Here is a 20,046-nt window from a genome sequence, read left to right as displayed (position 1 = left end):
ATATCGATTATATCGGCGATATAAACTTTCATATCGGAAATTCCGATATATCTCGGAAAAAAAGAGGTTTAATATTCGGTGGATATATGTCGGAAATATCGATATCGGTGTACCAATTTACCGAGATATATCGGCGAGATATCGGATATCTCGGCGATATTTTGGGCCATGAAGTTAAAAGTTGCAAAATGTCTTCGTATAGAGAGTGATGAGTTGACGGAATGCTTAGACAGTACTGAGTATAGAGTTTAGTTATCACTTATTAGCGTTGTTTGTGTGTTACGAAAAGAAAACATTGTAACCATAGGATACTCGAAGAAAAAAAAAACATTGTAATTTCGCCAAAGTTATAAAAGAGAAATGACTACTTTCTAAATCCGGTTAGTATAAACTTGGTTTCGACTGTTTCAACAAATTTGTTTATGATATGATAAACATTATTTTTTCAAACTTATTAGATACTATCTAATTTCCAATTTCAAACCAAAGTGTAGTCTAGTTTTGATTCAATTATATATCTCTGAGTCCAAAATTAAAACTCAATTCAATTAAATTATCTAACCAACACCCCAACTCAAATCAACCCAATCAACAACCTCGCACACCAGTTGAAAAAATGAAAACAAGCAGAGAGAATAAAAAAAGATTCATTATTGTTTTGATACTTTAATTGATTTGATGAATATTATTTACTGGGTTTTGTTGGATTTAATGTTAGATTGATGAACAATACGTTGATTTATTATAAGATAACCTTTGGATAGCGTTCAAAATTTTCGTGTTACTCTTTTAGCTTGATTATGGATTATAAAGTCTGAGGCTTTTTATCTGATTTTTCCATTTTCTGCTGTTGCCCATATAATTAACGTCTTGTTAATGCACGGTAAACAATAAGATTGACTGGATCCTATTGTTTGGTGAATGAAAATGGGAGATCTCATATTTAGATGGGATGCTTTGGTTGAGGCGTAGCCTATATATGTATGTTTGTACTTCTGGGCTACATCATCAAAATTAATGCACTGTATTGTTTTGCTGATCAAGAAAAAAATAATGATCCCAGGTTTTAGGTCTCGTTCTGTTTCAAAGAGGCCAACGAATGGGAGAAAACACAAAGAAAAGCTTTTGTTGGTTATTTGAATAACAAAATATTGCAGATTTCTTCCTATCATGTACTTCTTGTCCTTGTTAATACAATCCTGTGACCTGTGTTGTGTCGCATACTTGACCATAGGCGATAGTTTACTTATAACCTGGGGTTGTATGTTGCATTTATGTGTTTGCTTTGGAGGAACTCCTAATTTTGTGCAACCGTGATTTACTCCGACACATTAGTTCTGAGGACATGAACATCCTCATTATCCCACTTCAAGAGAATCTGACGGTTTACCTTTTGTTTTCTTCTCAAGTTACTGTAAGGAGGGACATAGCTATTAAGTGTCATCTTTCATTAGCCTTTTGCAGTCTATGCTAACAGTTACTCCTATCGGATGCAGGTACGTACAGAGCTACCAAGAGAAGGAGAAGTTGGAACACCGGTACTGAAGTAATGCATCATCTGCTTCACTTGAAATGGAAGAGGGATATTTTATTTTGTTTGGTTTCAAGGTTTTGGGCTTTAAGCGCAGCAGAACTGCAGTTTACATTTCTAGCCATGTTAATGCATTGAAAGTTTAAACATATTTTGTGTGTGTTATCCATTAGAATAAGCAGATATACTGTGTTACAAATTTGGGCCATCAATTTCCAGTTTAAATGATTTGTTCTGCACCTTCATTAGATTAGTGGTTTTTGCATGTGAGTGGTGGTGCTCATCTGCTCTAGATGGCTACAAGTGCTTGACATTAGAATAAACAGATGTACTATATTGTAGGATACATGACTAAGTTATTAGTTGGTTAGAATGGTATTTCAAGATACTGAATACACTGGAGTGCTGTAATAATATATGTACAATTATAGGTTTTTGCTCACGGGCCGTCCTGGTGAAGGGCTGTGTTGCTATCTAACGAACCGAGAGCTGTAGGCTGCAACTGTTATTTACACACTTACAGGTTTAGGTTAGTCGTGCTGACAGACCTGACAGACCTTCCTGATGAACTGCTGTGTTTGTCGTCTTGACTGGGAAGAACTGCCCAGTGCAATTGTTATATGATTATATTATCTTGGGATTGGTATGTTCAAGAAGTTTGTTGTCTGCAAATGGTTATTTTCTTGTGTTAGATAGGTGCTTGCTTGCTGATACCTTGATTTTTTTTCACTAGCCCAAGTTTAGAAATTGGAGCTCTCGATATGGATTAAACCCACACAAGTTCATTCGTTGAAGATGTAACCAGAATGCGTCAACTATTTTATACTAGCACTTCCTAATCTTTTTTAGTATTAACATAAACACTTGAGCAATACAACATTTACTCATTGACTGCAACTGGTTCTTTGCCTGTAAATACGTGTATATATTGGCCAATGGCCATGAAGTGATCACTTCCTTAAAGGTGCAAAGTTCCATATCCAACTGGCCGGGTACACGTTAAAGTTTTGTTGTTGTATTGGTTCTCAAGATTCTCCTCAAGAAAGAATTATTTGTTTGAAATGATGATATTTTATTGGAATACTAAGTAGTAATGTGATTTAATTAGGATACTAGGGACAGTATGAGGATATGTTATACCTTGCTTCATACATCAATAAAAGTTATGCTTATGTATCCTTCGTATGAGAATCTCCCTCATATGTGCACCATGTTATACCTTACTTCATACATCAATAAAAGTAATGTTTATCTAAAGAAAAAGAAAAAGAAATTGTTCCGATTGCCATTATTAAAGAAGATCTAGGTCCATTATTAAAGAAGAGCTAGGTCCATCCTAATAAAAGTAATGTTTATCTAAAAAAAGGAAAAAGAAAAAGAAATTGTTTCGATTGCCATTATTAAAGAAGAGCTAAGTCCATCCTTCACTCTTTCAGACTGTGAGACAACTGGTAAACAATGGAAAACCATGGTTGCATCAATGGAATTGTAGATGCTTCTAAATTCCCTTCACCTGTGCCTGTTATTGGTTTATACATAGCTGCAGCTTCTTTAGTGTGCATGCTATTGATGCTTTGTGATATCGTAGCTGGAATTCGTGCTAAAAAGCGATGGCTACCCTGCAAGCTATTCACACTCAATTCTGTTTCTCTAACTCTTCTTTCCATAGCAACTAAACTCCCCTCGCCGATCGACAACCTCAATGCCGAAAGTGCCCGGGATCAGTTTTCTAAACTCTGTGGTACTACCTTTATATGTGTCTGTATGGGTTTTCTCATGCCTTCTTTTGGAAATAATAGGGATGCTGATATTTTTTCAAATTTGATGTCCTTGAGCATTTTTGTCATATCCATAGTCGTAAACATCTGTATACAAATACATACTGGAATTATTGTTCTGTTCATCATAGAACATATCATAGTCTTGTGCTTTATGGTGATATTGCTCTCAATGTTTTGGCAGATTTATCCGATTATTAAAGAGGAAAATAGCTTCACCACTAGTAGCTATAATGAGCTTGTTAGAGAAGGGAGCAGCAGCATGTTTGGTCGATTGAAGGGATGTTACCTGTGCGCTTATTGCTATGATCCACAATTTACAATAAGCAGAAACCTAGCGTTTGCCGGTGTTGGCACAATCTGTCTATTGTGTTTAGTCATCTTAATACAAGCTTTAATAAGATCTCTCATTTTGAAGCAGGTGAAGTTTTGTTCTGGGATGTCTGATTATCACTGGTCGATGCCAATAATAGTTGTCACCCAGATTCTGACAGTCATAGTTGGAACTTTCCCAATTGTCTTTAGATGGCTAGCTAGCATTGTTTAGTCACATGGAATTCGTTCAAATTTATTGGAATTCACCTTATTATCAAGTCTTGAAAAAGAGGGTGACTGTCTATAGATTATACAAGTTCTGTGCATCTTTATTCAATAGAATAGTCTGGATAATGTCGGGGTTGATAGTGTTCCCAATAGCGCTAGTGCGTTACTTATTTGGTTCGTACATAAACGATGTACACTTCTATTTTCTCCATCGGCATGAAGTTGGAATTTTGGCTAGTGGGTATATTGTGCGAAAAAGTGTGGATGATATAATCAGATTTAGGGAGGTTTGCTGTAGTGAGCCACTTACTAATCTACTGCAACTCTTTCCAAAATACCCATACTACCGCTCTGATTTTGATATTGGAAGGGAATTTGGAAGGGGATTTCGAAGGGAATTTGGAATGGAATATACTCCTATGACTCTTCCAATGGTAGCCCTCGTGAAAATTGCACAAGTTTCCTTACCAGGTAATCTTGTTGGATCTCTAGTACTCGCATTCAAACAAGGCCAAGAAATCATTCTCTTCATTGAGCAAACACTAATGCCACCAACGGATCCGTTCGCAAAAGAATTCTTTTCATATGCAAAAGATTTGTGGAGAGATGGCGACTTTAGTGGTCTACTCCCTGAGGAGTATCGTCAACGTCAATCCGGTTTGCATCTGGATCTGAATCGCGGCTTTGTCGATCCTTTCAAAATTGAAGGAATCACCTCATGGGTTTTATCTTCGTCCCATTATTGATCGCATCCTTGCTGAAACCCCCTCAACGCTTGAAGATCTATATACGTCTATAGAGAAATTGTTTGTCGAGATGTTGCATTGGGTTTTAAGACGACTACCGATTGCTATATTCAAAAGTTTGAGTGAGAGCCCAACTGGGGAGTTCGAAGAAAGAGTACGACTTGCCATGAAATTCCTCTTTCAAATCGAAATTTTGGACGATCATATTCAATGGTCACTTCCTGAAGGTATCTCAGAGTTTCTAACAGAAACAGATGAAGCTTCTACAGAGTTTGAAGGTCCACTGGCACGAATGAATGAGATTGTTCGGAGGCCTGCAGGGTAAGGGGTGGAAACGAGACATAAGCTGTAAGGGTTTTTGAAGTGTAAAATCTAAAGTTTAATTAACTATCGATTTCATTTGTTTGGAATTGTCACTTGGCATGTATATTCACGTGTTGTATGCTGCATTTCTAAGCTGGAAATGGTTCCTCGATATTTTGATTGAAAATATTATCTGATTCTTCTAAGTTTATTATTTTTTCCTTTGGTCTTCGCATTTTTCTTTTGTAGCCAAGAGATGTATTTCGGGTGGCATTTTGGCGACCATTGTTTGTACAAAACTACCCAGCATTCTTCCCTCAAAGTAATTGTGTTCTCGGGTTTTCTACAATTGTATATCCTCACTTTTTTATGTAGTTTTGGTTTATCTTGAACAAGATGAAATCAGTGATGTAACATAAATCTAATGCATGTAATAACATAGTTGGGGTCCTATACAACTCAATTTTTTTTTCCTTTTCCTTTTTTTTTTTTTTGAAAATAAAACAAATTATAAGATTTACATAATAAATTAGTATATAAGACCTTCATTTTGAAAAAGGTCCTCATTCATTAGATCTTAAACAGGTTTTGTGACTAATAACTATAAAAAAAGTGACAATCTAGTTTCTAAGTAATTTAGATATTAGCTAGTTGGCTTAGAGCATCTCTAGGTGGTGGTAGCATACTCTTCATATTTAAAGAATGCGAATGAAGAAACTGGTCGCAAATTTCGACCAACTCTAGGTGGTCGCAAATTTCATTCTCAAATTTGGAATAGGGCTACGCGACATTCATACTGTCGCACGACATTACCAATGTCGCCCCCAAGTTGAAAAAAAAACTCACGCGACATTCCCACTGTCGCACCAAATTGAAAATGTAAAAAAAAATAACTCGCGTGACATTAGTAGTGGCTCGCGACAGTACTATTGGCGCGTGATGCTGGTCAAAGTCAAAAAAAATTGGGGCGACATTTGCAATGGCGCGCGACATTACCAATGTCGCTCCGCATCCGCATCCGCATCCGCATCCAAATTGCCAAATTTGCGAACAAGAATGCGAACAAGCAGGTGATGCAACCACGAATGCTACCACCTAGAGATGGAATTTCGGCAAATTTTGACGCATTCTTTCAAATTTGAAGGATGCGACTGAATTTACTACCACCTAGAGATGCTCTTAGTAAGAACCTTGTGTGTAACAAAACTCGCTTTCACCTACTTACGATTTATATACAACTATACATAATGAATCCTAGGAAAGAAAATAGAAACTAGAAAATGTTTGATCTTACTACATCTTCTCATTTTCTCTCTCATTTTTTTTGTTTTTGATTTTCAGACCATTAGATCACACATCCAACGGTTTGCGTACCCTCATCCCTATGAGGATAATCTCAGGGTAGCTGGAGCCTAATTTTTGTATCTTGAAAATGTGTCACAGGACATTGTTGTGGGTGCTACAGACTCGACAGCTACCACATTAAAGTGGGCAATAACAGAGATGATGCAAAATGCAGATATAATTAGGAAAGCCCAAGCAGAACTAGAAGCAGTTGTAGGACTGAACAATGTGGTAAAAGACTCATTTGTCCAAGTTGCACTACTTGGATGCTGTATTGAAGGAGACTTTCAGGTTGCATCATGCAGTGCCTCTTTTGGTTCCTCACAGCCCAAGTAAACAGTGTGCAGTTGGCGGTTATACTTGTCCCTAAAGGTGCAAGAGTATTTTTCAACGTATGGGCGATGCACAGAGACCCCGAAGCTTGGGAGAACCCCTTGGTGTTTGATCCTGAGAGATTCCTAGATGTTAGTAAAGGATGTAAATACAAGGGAAATGATTTTCATTATCTCCCATTTGGTTATGGGAGAAGGATATGTGCAGGGATTCCCTTAGCTGAAAGAATGTTAATATATGTATTGGCTTCACTCTTGCACTCATTTAATTGGAAGTTGCCAGAAGGGACTAAGCTGGATTTATCGAGAGAAGTTTGGGATTGTTTTAAAGAAAAGAATACCATTGGTTGCCATTCCTAGCTCAAGATTGTTAAATCATAAACTTTACAAGTAACTGTTAGCTGGTCAAGTGCGTTTGCAAGTGCGTGGTGCTGCTCTGTTTTTATTTTTTATGGTTGGGATCTTGGCTTAAGGGTCCCTCTCTATGGAGACATTATCTGTATTTTCTAAGATGAAAAAAACTAAAAATACAAGGTAACACCGTAATTGAAAACTATCTGATTTAATGGTTTAATTGAACATTACAATATTAAACCTCTAATGGGTAAATTGAACGTAACCATACTTGACTATAGGACACAACATTTAAGTTTTTACTGATTTTAGAGAAATGCATTTAAGGATACAAATGCTCAATTTCTTTTGAATATTGACTTTTGACTCAAGAATGTACATATATTCAAGTAGACTTTCGGCTATTGAATTGTTAGCTATCAATATAGCATGCCCGGCCAACAAAATCATAATCTCCAATTTACATCTAATTTGGAATCAAGATTTATTTAAGTATTTTTCACTTTCTTTGGTATCGACTATAAATTAGCATATCGAGTTGGGATTAGAATATCACTATACTATCTATTTTAATATTTTTTTTCAATAATTAATTGAATATTTGAATTTAATATCAATTGCACCTATGACTTTTGAAGTATTCTGATTGGCATACATTGATCAAACAACCACATTGGTAGATTTATAGGTTCAAAGCTATCTAACATATTTCCACTTTCGTAATTTCAGAAATATCAACTTCTAATCATTACGTGTTATGCATATGGAGGAATTATTGTGCATTTGTCAAATGAATATAATTCGGTTATCGCTTTAACATATGGTATGTTTTGAGTACCTGTTATATTCCTTGATTGTTGTGTTATATTTTGATATAATTTATATAGGTGAGGATGATAAGAATTGTTATCTAGGACAATAATAACCCAAAAATAGAAATAAAACCCTTTGTCTAAACCCTTAAAAAAAAATTAGAAAAATATAAACCATTCAAATAAAGTATGGAATGAATCATTAGCTATCAATATACATATATAGCAAGATGGCCGGGCTAAATGGCTAGTACATCAATAAAAGTTATGCTTTTGTATCCTTCGTATGAGAATCTCCCTCATATGTGCAGTGTGCACTATGTTATACCTTGCTTCGAATATCGAAAAAAAAAAAGAGTTATACCTTGCTTCATACATCAATAAAAGTAATGCTTATCTAAAAAAAAGGAAAAAGAAAAAAAAACTTGTTCCGATTGCCATTATTAAAGGAGAGCTAGGTTCATGTTTCACTCCTTCAGACTGTGAGACAACAGAGAAACAATGGCAAACCATGGTTGCATCAATGGAACTGTAGATGGTTCTAAGTTCCCTTCACCTCTGCCTGTTATTGGTTTATACATAGCTGCAGCTTCTTTGGTGTGCATGTTATTAATGTTTTGTGATATCGTAGGTCGAATTGCGTGCTAAAAGCGATGGCTACCCCGCAAGCTATTCACACTCAATTCTGTTTCTCTAACTCTTCTTTCCATATCAACTAAACTCCCCCGTCGATCCGACAACCTCAATGCCAAGTGCCCGGGATCGGTTTTCTAAACTATGTGGAACTACCTTTATATGTGTCCGTATGGTTTTTCATGCCTTCTTTTGGAAATAACAGGATGCCGATATTTTTCAAATTTGGTGTCCTTGAGCATTTTCGTCATATCTATAGTCGTAAAACATCCGTCTACAAATACATACTTGGACTTATTGTTCGTTCATCATAGAACATATCATAGTCTTGTGCTTTATGGTGCTATTGCTCTCAATGTTCTCGCAGATTTATCCATCCATTAAAAAGGATAATAGCTTCACCACCCATCGAACTATAATAAGGTTCTTAGAAAAGGGAGCAAAGAGTATGTTTGGTCGATTGAGAGGATGTTACCCGTGCACTTATTGCTATGATCCACAATTTACAATAAGCACAAACCTAGCGTCTGCTGGTGTTGGCAATATCTGCCTGTTTGTGTTTAGTCATCTTAATACAAGCTTTAATAAAATTGAAGTGGGTGAAGTTTTGTTCTCGATGTCCGATTATCACCGGTCGATGCCAATAATAGTTGTCATCCGTATTCTCGACCGTCATAATTGAACTTTTCCAATTGTCTTTAGATGGCTAGCATTGTTTAGTCATGAAATTCCAAATATATCCGAATCGTTTCACCTCATTATCGAAACTTGTTGAAAAAGGAGGTGACTGCCTATAGATTATACAAGTTCTGTGCATGTTTATTCAATAGAATAGTCTGGATAGTGTCGAGGTTGATAGTGTTCCCAATAGGGCTAGTCGTTACTTATTTATTAGTCGGTACATAAAGGATACAGCCCTCTATTATCTCCATGGAACATATGAAGTTGGAATTGTGGCTAGTGAGTATCTTGTGCGAAAAAGTGTGGATGATATAATCAGATTTAGGGAGGTTTGCTGCAGTGAGCCACTTTACCAATCTACTGCAACTCTTTCGAAAATACCCAGACGCATCACTCGATTTTGATCTTAGAAGGGAATTTCAATAGAATGTCCCGTGATTCTTCCAATGGTACTCCTTGTGAAAACTGCACAAGTTTCCTTACCGGTAATCTTGTTGGATCTCTAGTACACGATTCGCACAAGGCCAAGAAATCATTCTCTTCATTGAGCAAACACTAATGCCACCAGCGGGCCGGTTCGCAAAAAGATTTCTTTTCAGTTGCAAAAGATTTGTGGAGATATGGCGACTTTTAGTTGTCTGCTCCCGAGGAGTATCGTCAACGCCAATCCGGTTTGCATCTGGATCTGAATCGTGCTCGTCGATCCTTTTAAATTGAAGGAATCAATGTATCTCGACATTAATTATCAAGTTCTTCTTCATCCCATTATTGATCGCATCCTTGCTGAAACCCCCTCAACGCTTGAAGATCTATATACATCTATAGAGCAATTGTTTGTCGAGATGTTGCATTGTGTTTTTAGACAACTACCGATTGCAATATTCAAAAGCTTGAGTGAGAGCCCAACTGAGGAGTTCCAAGAAAGAGTACGACTTGCCATGAAATTCCTCTTTCAAATCGAATCGTTGGACGATCATATTCAATGGTCACTTCCCGAAGGATCTGGTATCTCAGAGTTTCTAACGGATGAAGCTTCGACAAGGTTTGAAGGTCCACTGGCACGGCTCAATGAGATTGTTCGGAGGCCTGCAGGGGAAAGGGAAGTTTAAGCGCCATTTTTTATTATTTTTTATCTGAAGTGTAAAAGCTGAAGTTTAATTAACTATTCGATTTCATTTGTTTGGAATTGTCACTTGAGGAACTTATGTTTGGAATTGTCACTTATGTAATCGTGGTATTCATTTCTTGAGGAACTTATGTAATCTAGTATGTTTTTAGATCCCTTTTAACACAGTTGATGCAAGAAGCTTTACTGAAAATAATCTTCATCATGAATTCTTACTAATTTCTCCCTGCACTTTAGTGCAAGAGCCGCTGATGAATATGAAACAGCGCGGATAAAGGTGTCTCGTTTCATTAATGCATTAGAGTCTACTGAGATTGTTTTTACATGAAATGCGACAGAGGCTATGAATCTTGTAGCCTACTCTTGGGGCCTATTGAATTTAAGACCAGGGGATGAGGTAAATCCTTGTACTTGGTTCTTTATTTTTCACTGGTTACCCAAGCATTTCAGCTTATGGCACTTTGCTTGTCTCCTTTAAAATCTTCTTTTGCTTTCATGCAGATCATACTTACGATTGCTGAACATCATAGTGCCATAGTTCCTTTTCAAATTGTGGCTCAAAAGACTGGTGCGACATGAAATTAAGTAATAAACATGTCTCAGATGTGTGGGCCTACAGGCGCTGGATTCCTATATGGCAAAAGTAAGCTCTTGTCTGACATGCCTCCTTTCCTAGGTAATCTTGGACTGAAAGGGTTTTCTTAGTAAGAGATTTTAGCTGATATTCAAGTTTTAAGACTGGTTCTACCACAATTTGTAACTTGCTTTTTTATGTTTCAGGCGGTGGCGAAATGATTTCTGATGTATTCTTAGATCATTCCACATATGCAGAACGACCTCCTTCCAGGTTAGTGAATTTGTTTGGAGCCTAACATACACTAAACTACAAATTGAACGGCTAGAATTGTGCACTACAAATTGAATGACTAGAATTGTGTTTGAAGTTAGAACCCATTATTTGATGAGTCCCATAATTTACTTTGTAAAAGAGCACTGATATATATCTCTGAGAAGATTGATATGGCCTAGGTTTCTGTCTAGAAAGTCATTTGCCTGGTCATTTAATGGCTTGTTAACTATTCCTTTTCCCTTTTGCTTTCACACACCTATTGTCTTTCATTTTGGGTTAGGTTATTGACACCAAGTCTATGGTTTAATCACCTGCAGACTGTTGTTGCTCATCTGCCTACCCCATATTGGACAAATGGTCTGTCTGTATACATATTCATGTATTTATTTGATTGCTTAAATTCCTGCTGTAAGGAGGGACATATTTTTTTTGACCATTCTGACAACGTTGAGATATCCCAATGAGCAGTTTTTTCTAGGGAAGGATCATAATGGTGAGTAGATCGTACTTCACTAGAATTATGCCTCTGGTACACTGTATCGGTCCACATGTTGTCAGGAGCCCTTCCCAATTGGCGCCTTTAGGCACCTTGGCTGCTCCTTACGAACACCTTTGACAACAAATCCCAACCATTTTCACTAATCTCAGCCTTGGAGGGACCGACTGCTTAGCTACGCCTTTGACAACATAGATTTATATAGATGGCTGAAGTTATTGACGAATTGTGTGTTTGATGGAAGAAATTTGTAGATTCTAGTACACGTCGTCTGAATTACTGATGAAATTACTGGCCTTAGGTTAAGACTTCAGAATTTATTTGTTCAGATGGGTAGTTTGCGTGGACGTATTGGTGACTGATTACCTTTGGATAACGTTAATTTTTTTTGCATTACTCTTTTAGCTTGTTTTTGGATAATATTGGTGATTCATAAAGTGTGTGGCTTTTTATCTGATTTTCCATTTTCTGTTGTTGCCCATATAGTTAACATTACCCTCTCAAGTATTTGAATGGACGGTAAACAATAAGATAGAATGGATCCTATTGTTGGTGTGAAGATTTCATGTTTTCTCTAAATAGAAAAAGAGGGTGAAGAAATCAAGCTAGAATTAGGAGTTACCTCAGATCATGAGATTCTATTTTATGTGATTTAAACAGTGTTCTAAAAAACGGCCTAGGCGCTAGGCGGTGCCTAGCCGAACTGTTTAGGCCTATAATCGGTGGTCCAATTAGACGGACCAGGCAGGCTGATTAATTGGCCTAGGAGGGTTTTTTTTTTTTCAATTTAAGAGGTCTGTCCAACCATGATTTACTTTGACAGATTTGTCTTGAACTTACATGGGACTTGCCTTTTTTATTTATTTGTATCTTATTCGTGTGTACATGACCATCCTCATGAGCCCACTTCAAGAGAATTGGTCATCCTCATGAGCCCACTTCAAGAGAATCTGACGGTTTACCATTTGTTTCCTGCTTGAGTTGCTGTAAGGAGGGACATAGCAGGACCAGTTTCCGTATGGCCCATCTTTCATTATCCTTTTGCAGTCTATGCTAACAGTTTCTCCTATCGGATGCAGGTATGTCCAGAGTTACCAAGAGAAGGAGAAGTTGGAACACCGGTACTGAAGTAATGCATCATCTGCTTCACGTGAAATGGAAGTTTGATATTTTTCTTGTTAGGTTTCAAGGTTGCTCTAAGCGCAGTAGAGCTGCAGTTTTACATTTCTTGCCTTGTTAATGTATTGAAAGTTTAAACATATTTTGTGTGTGTTTTCCAGTAGAATAAGCAGATATATACTGTATTACAAATTTGGGACATCAATTTCTAGTTCAAACGATTTGTGGTTTTTGCATGTGTGGTGGTATTCTAAGTTGTTGACATTAGAATAAGCAGATGTACTGTATTGCAGGATACATGACTAAGTTATTAGTTGGTTAGAATGGTATTTCGAGATACTGAATACACTGGAGTGCCTTATTAATATACGTACAATGGATTAAGGTCACTAAACCCACACAAGTTCATTTGTTGTACGTGTAGTCAAAATGCTTCAACCATTTTATACCAGCACTTCCTAATCTTTTTAGGTATTAACATAAACGCTTGAGCAGTCCACATTTGAAAGGATTTACATGTAGCCAAAATTTCTTGAGGGTTCTTCTGAATTAGATCGGTGAGCAATTGATTACCCGTTGTTATGTTGGCTCATCATTAGTCATTTGTGCATATTATTATAAACTAGCAATTGTTCTGTTTCCATTTACTTGTTCCAGTTGAGTAATGTAAAGACATACAATATATTATTAATTTAATCTGGGGTTAGGACTCAAAATGTATCGAAGTCCTAACTGTTTATTGACTTAGGCTGTTTATTAGGGACCGAACTGTTTATTGACTATTAGGGGCCAACTGTTTATTAGTGTGGGGCTCAAGGAACTTGCCATCTTCTACATACTCTACGTGAGTACCTCTTGTGTGTGTAAATTATGGCGTTCATCGGTACTTGATGTTCTGTTTCCCATTCCATGGATGCTCGATTTGAAAAAACTTGATACCATATCTCCATGTTTCCGCAAACTCTACCTGGTCTTTTTAAAAAATTTAATCGACACTCGTCCCAAAACTCAATGGAAAACACTTACCACCCCCGTCTCTTATTGGACTCAAGGGCCATGCCATCCATTACATTGCTGAAAGGTAATCCATGTACCGATCGATCTGGTTTTTCTTACATTAATCAATTAACATGCTTTACTTTTTCACAAAATTCAGACATACATGCAACAATTCATAGCAGCACCTGTTGGAGTTATCCCTCACATGAGGAGAGAAACGGAGCTGATTATGCGTGAATATGTCAGAGCGCACCTGCGTTCAGAGGAGGCGACTTTTCCGTCGTGCGAAATCATTCCAGTGTTTTGGGCGACACTGCTTTCGAGGGAGGCGCGGCGCTCTTTTGCCGTGGAAGCATTACAGTGTTTTGGGGCGACTGCGCCCGAAAGTAAAGCGCACCTACGCCGTTCCGATTTTAAGTGGCCTCGCTTACAAGAATCGTGGAAATTTGGTTTTGATATAAAAACAAAATCAAGGTTTTGGAAAACCTAAGACTAAGAACCGGACAAAACAAAGAGAGAAACCAATCTTGAAAGCTATCAAGATTGACGGATAACCTTTCTGAGATACAACCCGGTAAAGAGATAAGAGTGATCTAGTAAGGTGAGAGACCGAAAAGAGAGATTGTAATCTTCCTTCCCACTTTATAAAGAACCGACTCTGTGGAAGTAGGCATCATTGGCGAACCACGGTAAATCTTTGTGTTGTGGTTTGCCTTTTACCGCTTTGCATTATTATTTGTTGTTGATAGTTGTTTAGCGAGTTGGGCATGTTAGTATAGAGCGTAGTTGATATTTAGATTTTGTCCGGAGTTGAATTGTTTCCATATACGAAGTTATCCGTGTAGTGGGGAATCGATTGGTATTGGTATAATCCCCAACAAGTGGTATCGAGCCTTGGTTAGAATAGCCTGGGGTGTTATCCGAATCTTGGTCGGGCGGTGTTTGGCGAAATTCCCCGAGAGAAGATTTGAGGTTAAATAACTTGTAGAGATGGACCATTCCGTGAACACTTTCATGATGAGTCGAATAGGAAGAACTACACCATCCGAAAGCCAAGATGGAAGACTTGCTATAATGCAGGACTTGTCACTTCCCATTGAGAATGAGGGAGTAAAACCGTAAAAGATCATGAGGCCGAGTGGAAAAAGCTTGACGTAAAAGCGATTGGATACATTCGACAGTGGATTGACGACAGTGTCTTTCACCATGTGTCCCAAGAGACTACAACTTTCAGTCTGTGGAAGAAACTCGAAGACCTTTATGAGAGGAAGTCGGGTGGAAACAAAGTGCTAGTCGTTAAGAAGTTTGCAGACACGAAGTACCAAGAAGGTTCTTCAATGTTTGAGCATCTTAATGAAGTACAGAATATCATCAATCAGATGCATTTGATGAAGATCAATTTGGGAGACGAAGTTGATGCTTTGTTTCTATTAGGCTCTCTACCCGAAAGTTGGGAGACATTAGCAGTTTCTCTACATGGAGCAGCCAAGGATGGAATTGTTACCATGGAGATGGCTACCACGTCTTTGTTGAATGAGGCCGGGAGACTAGAAGAAGTGCAAGAAGCAGCTCCTCTCACTCAAAGATCCTTTTCACAGAGAAACGGGGGAGAGGTCTAAACAGAAAACCATCTCGTTCTAGAGGTGATGACAGAAGTAAATCTAGGGGTGAAGCTAGAACTCCTAAGGCGAGAGGGCAATGTTACTATTGTGCCACCAAAGGCCACTTCCGGATATGAGTCGCGAGAACAATCGAAGAAGGATGAGAAGAATAACCGCGTGTACATGAAGACATGGTGCGGAGGAACGGAAACACAGGTAGAGATACTACCGCACTAGTCGACGACCTAGTGGGAATTGTGTCAAATTGTGGTGTGTGCTGTCTTAGTACCTCAAGTCAGGATATAGAGTGGGTGATAGATATAGGAGCATCCTATCACGTCACACCGCACAGGGGATTCTTCACTACCTACAACTGTGGTGAATATGGTGAAGTAAGGATGGGTAACAGTGGAGTCTCGAAGATTATAGGCATTGGAGATGTTCATGTAGAAACCAATGCCGTCGGCTACACCTTGACACTCGGATGTAAGACATGTCCCCGACATACGGTTAAGCCTAATTTTGGCTGGGAAATTAGATGACGATGGCTTTGTAAACTCGTTTGGTAACGGGTATGGAACCGAGCGAGAGGTTCCATTGTAGCGTACCGGTGAGGAAAGAAAAAACTTGCTCTCTTTACAAAACATAGGCTAGTTTTGTGTAAAGCTAGCGTAGAAGCAAATCTTGGCGTAAAGAAGAATCTTCATCCGAATCGCGGGCACAAGAGATCGTGTCACATGGGCATAAAAGGGATGGAAGTTCTTGCTAAGCAAAAGGACGTGCGAGACATTAAAGGTACACATTTAAATACATGTACTCACTGTTTGGTAGGAAAGCAACACAGGGTGTCGTTCCAAAGATTCCCGTCACAGAAAGGACACTGTCCTTGAACTAGTGCACACAGACTTATGTGGTCCTATGAGAGTAAAGTCCCACCAGGGAACTTCGTACTTCTTGACATTCATTGATGATGCGTCAAGAAAGATATGGGCCTATAGTTTGAAGACCAAGGATGAAGTACTTGGCGTGTTTGAGAAATTCCACAGCATGGTGGAAAGAGAGACTGGGAAGTTGTTGAAGTGTATTCACTCAGATAATGAGGGTGAGTACATTGGGCCATTTGAAGAGTATTGCCAGAGTCATGGGATTCGTCATGAGTAGACCGTTCCCAAGACACCACAATAGAATGGAATAGCAGAGAGAATGAACCGTACCATTGTAGAGAGGATGAGATGCATGCTATCTCACTCTAAGCTACCTTGAAGCTACTGGGTAGAAGCAATGCGTACAACCTTGCATGTGATCAACCTGTCGCCGGCAAAGCCTCTGAATAGTAATTATCCAGAGAGAGTATGGTCAGGCAGAGATATTGATTATGGATACTTGAGGGTATTTGGGTGCACGGCATTTGTGCATATTCCGAAGGATGAGAGATCCAAGCTTGATGACAAAGCCAAGCGATTGCATTTTTCCGGTTATGGAGATGAAAAGTTTGGTTACAAACTCTATGATCCGATTAACAAGAAGGTAATCCGTCGAGATGTTGTGTTCTTAGAAGACCAAACCATATCGGACTTTGAGGAGGGTGAAAGCTTCTGAGGCTTTCACTAATGATCTTGTTAATTAAGAACCGTAAGTTCCTACCGTGGAACGTCACGGCATTGAGAATCATGAGAGAACCATGAGTTTGAAGCTCATGATGAGAATCCTATTGCTCATGATGGGATAGAACCTATTGGTATAGAAGATGCGAGATGAGATGCATGAACCACCACCGAGCAAGCAGAGTGCAGTCATCCTCACGAGGCACCGGCCAGATGGGGAGCAAGGAGGTTTTGATGAGGAGACTAGCTACAACCGGTATCCACCACATGCGTGCGTGCTACTATTGGATGGTGGAGAACCTATGTACTATCAAGAGGCACTTGAAGGTACAGGACAAAAGAAAAGTGGTTGAAGGCCATGCATGACGAGATGGATTCTTTGCATAAGAATCACACTTATGAAGTTAGTTGAAAACCCACAGGGAGAAAAAAGTTCTCAAGAATAAGTGGATATATAAAGTCAAGCATGAGGAGAACAATCCTCACCCAAGGCACAAAGCTTCGCCTTGTTGTGAAGGGATTCGGTCAAAGAAAGAGATTGACTTTGATGAGATTTTCTCTCTCTGTAGTGAAGATGACTTCTATCCGGGTGGTATTGGGTATGGCCGCAAGTATGAACCTAGAGGTTGAAAGCGACTAGATGTTAAGACGGCTTTTCTTCATGGAGACCTTGAAGAAGATGTCTACATGGACCAACCGGAGGGAGGGTTTGAGGTCAAAGGCAAGGAGCACCTAGTATGCAAGGCGATAAAGAGCTTGTATGGGTTGAAAACAAGCACCGAGAGGCGATTGGTACATAAAGTTTGACTCCTTTATGGCGAAGCAAGGATACAAGAAGTCCGCTTCCATCATTGTGCATTTGTTCAAAGATTTCGGATGGGGATTTCATAGTGCTATTGTTGTATATGGATGATATGTTGATAGTTGGCCCAAACATCAACAAGATATCCAAAAAGAAAAAGACTTGAGTAAGTCCTTTTGAGATGAAGGATTTGGGTCAAGCAAAGCGAGATACTTGGGATCGCGGATCACTCGTGACGAAAAGAGTGGGAAGTTGTGGCTTTCTCAAAAAGCTACATTGAGGTAGGTGTTGAAGAGATTCAACATGGATCAAAAGCGAAACCCGATCGGTTAATCCGCTTGGTGGCAAGTTCGTATGACCAAAGAGATGTGTCCAAAGGGTGAGCATGAAGCGAGTCGGATGGAAAAGATTCCTTATGCATCCGCAGATGGGCAAACCTTTTAATGTATGCCATGGTGTGTACAAGACCGGATATTGCTTTCGCCGTTGGTGTTGTAAAGTCGATTTACATCAAATCCGGGTTAGGAGCATTGGGAAGGTGTTAAGTGGATATTGAGATATCTCAAAGGCACTTTCAAATCGTGTTTGTGCTTTGGTGGAAGTAAGCCCTTACTTGAAGGCTACACCGATCACGGACATGGCGGTGATGTTGACTTCGATGAAGTCCACCTCCGGTTATCCGGTTACTTTTTGCGGGGGCGGTTTCTTGACAATCTAAGTTGCAAAAGTGTGTTGCCCTCTCCACCACTCTGGTAGGTATATATTCGCGACCATTGAGTGTTGCAAAGAGATGCTATGGATGAAGAGGTTCTTCGATGAACTAGGGCTAAAAGCGAGAAACAGTTGTAGTTCTATGTGGATGGTCGAGGCGCCATCTACTTGAGCAAGAATCCAAATTTTCATTCTAGATCCAAGCACATACACGTGCGTTATCATTGGATTAGAGAAGTACTCGAAGACAAGCATTTGTGTATCGAGAAGATCCATACCGACAAGAACTGGTCGGATATGATGACCAAAGTCTTACCGAAAGGTAAGTTTGATATTTGTTGTGCTACCGCCGGAATGGTAGCAGACTCCTCCTGTTGATTTGGAAATTGCATGGAGGTATTCCCACCCCAATGTTCGGGAGGGGGAGATTGTTGGAGTTATCCCTCACATGAGGAGAGAAACGGAGTTGATTTTGCGTGAATATGTCAGAGCGCACCTGCGCTCGTGCCGTGAAATCATTCCAGTGTTTTGGGCACGACTTGCGCTCAGAGGAGGCGCACCTGCGCTCTTGCCGTGGAAGCATTACAGTGTTTTGAAGCACTGCAAGGCCCGAGTAAGCGCTTGCCGCTCGTGTCCGATTTTCATGGGCCTCATTTCTGATGTCGTGAAATTTGGTTTTTTGATATAAAAACAAAATCAAGGTTTTAGAAAACCTAAGACTAAGAACCAGACAAAAACAAAGAGAGAGAAACCAATCTTGAAAGCTATCAAGATTGAGAGATAACCTTTATAGAGATACAACCCTGTAAAGAGATAAGAGTGATCTAATAAGGTGAGATACTGAAAGGAGAGATTGTAATCTTCCTTCCCACTTTATAAAGAACTGGCTCTTGTGGAAGTAGGCATCATTGGCCGAACCACGGTAAATCTTTGTGTTGTGGTTTGCCTTTACTGCTTTGCATTATTATTTGTTGTTGATAGTTGTTTAACGAGTTGGGCATGTTAGTATAGGCTGTAGTTGATATTTAGATTTTGTTCGGAGTTGAATTGTTTCCATATACGAGTTATCTGTGTAGTGGGGGAATCGATTGGTATTGGTATAATCCCCAACAACACCTTGTGTTGTATTTAGGCAAATATTCTGATATGAGGTATTGGTATGATGGACATTTCAGGACACCTTCTTTGGAGTTTGGAGTATCTACATGTGAACAATGCAGTCCAGCTTGGATTCTACCGGGAGGCATTATCTTACTGGAAGAATTTGAAAGGATTCACTTGTGATATTCGTCTGTTGGAAATCAGTAGTCTAGCGAGTGAACTTCGCCGTTGTTGCAAGGATATCAGGTATCTTTGCATACGTGGAAAACTTGGTGCCAAGGAAGCAATTGCTATCGTTAACAGTCTTCCTGAACTAAGGTGTTTCTCCCTCGAAAGGTCATCTTTAACCATAGGTGCACTCTTGATATTTGATGGCCATAAAAAACTTGTGACACTGGATCTCCAGCACTCCATTTTTGTTGGTGAAAAATATCTCCCAAGTTTTTGTCATAGAGAACCTGGCCAAGTACAGCTTCCTTTGTGTCAGGGTATAAAAGCTAAGAAGTGGAATGAAGATATTCGTGAAAAGGTTTCTGGGCGGAAAACATATCTGCGTTGTGAAGAGAAGCTGTGTCCTAAA

The 20,046-nt window shown here is 39.0% G+C and overlaps 1 protein-coding gene and 2 long non-coding RNA genes across 3 annotated transcripts; all 3 read left to right on the top strand.

Moving 5' to 3' along the window:
- The first annotated feature begins 3,223 nt into the window (after positions 1-3,223).
- LOC147483705 (uncharacterized) lies at positions 3,224-3,806 on the top strand. Its single transcript, XR_015205288.1, has 2 exons — positions 3,224-3,272; positions 3,494-3,806. It is a non-coding gene; the product is annotated as an uncharacterized LOC147483705 (long non-coding RNA).
- Positions 3,807-4,668: 862 nt separating this feature from the next.
- LOC147483704 (labd-13Z-ene-9,15,16-triol synthase, chloroplastic-like) lies at positions 4,669-6,937 on the top strand. The gene is made up of 4 exons (XM_086579627.1): positions 4,669-4,919; positions 5,151-5,223; positions 6,345-6,516; positions 6,618-6,937. Exons 1-4 carry the CDS (start codon positions 4,669-4,671, stop codon positions 6,935-6,937), a joined length of 816 nt encoding a protein of 271 aa, XP_086435753.1.
- Positions 6,938-9,769: 2,832 nt separating this feature from the next.
- On the top strand, positions 9,770-12,878 carry LOC147483703 (uncharacterized). Its single transcript, XR_015206707.1, has 4 exons — positions 9,770-10,580; positions 10,685-10,859; positions 10,964-11,030; positions 12,609-12,878. It is a non-coding gene; the product is annotated as an uncharacterized LOC147483703 (long non-coding RNA).
- The last annotated feature ends 7,168 nt before the right edge of the window (positions 12,879-20,046 follow it).

This window comes from Coptis chinensis, chromosome 8, assembly GCF_015680905.1.
Source record: "Coptis chinensis isolate HL-2020 chromosome 8, ASM1568090v1, whole genome shotgun sequence".
Lineage (NCBI taxonomy): Eukaryota > Viridiplantae > Streptophyta > Magnoliopsida > Ranunculales > Ranunculaceae > Coptis > Coptis chinensis.
This window is presented reverse-complemented; position numbering and strand designations above follow the sequence as displayed.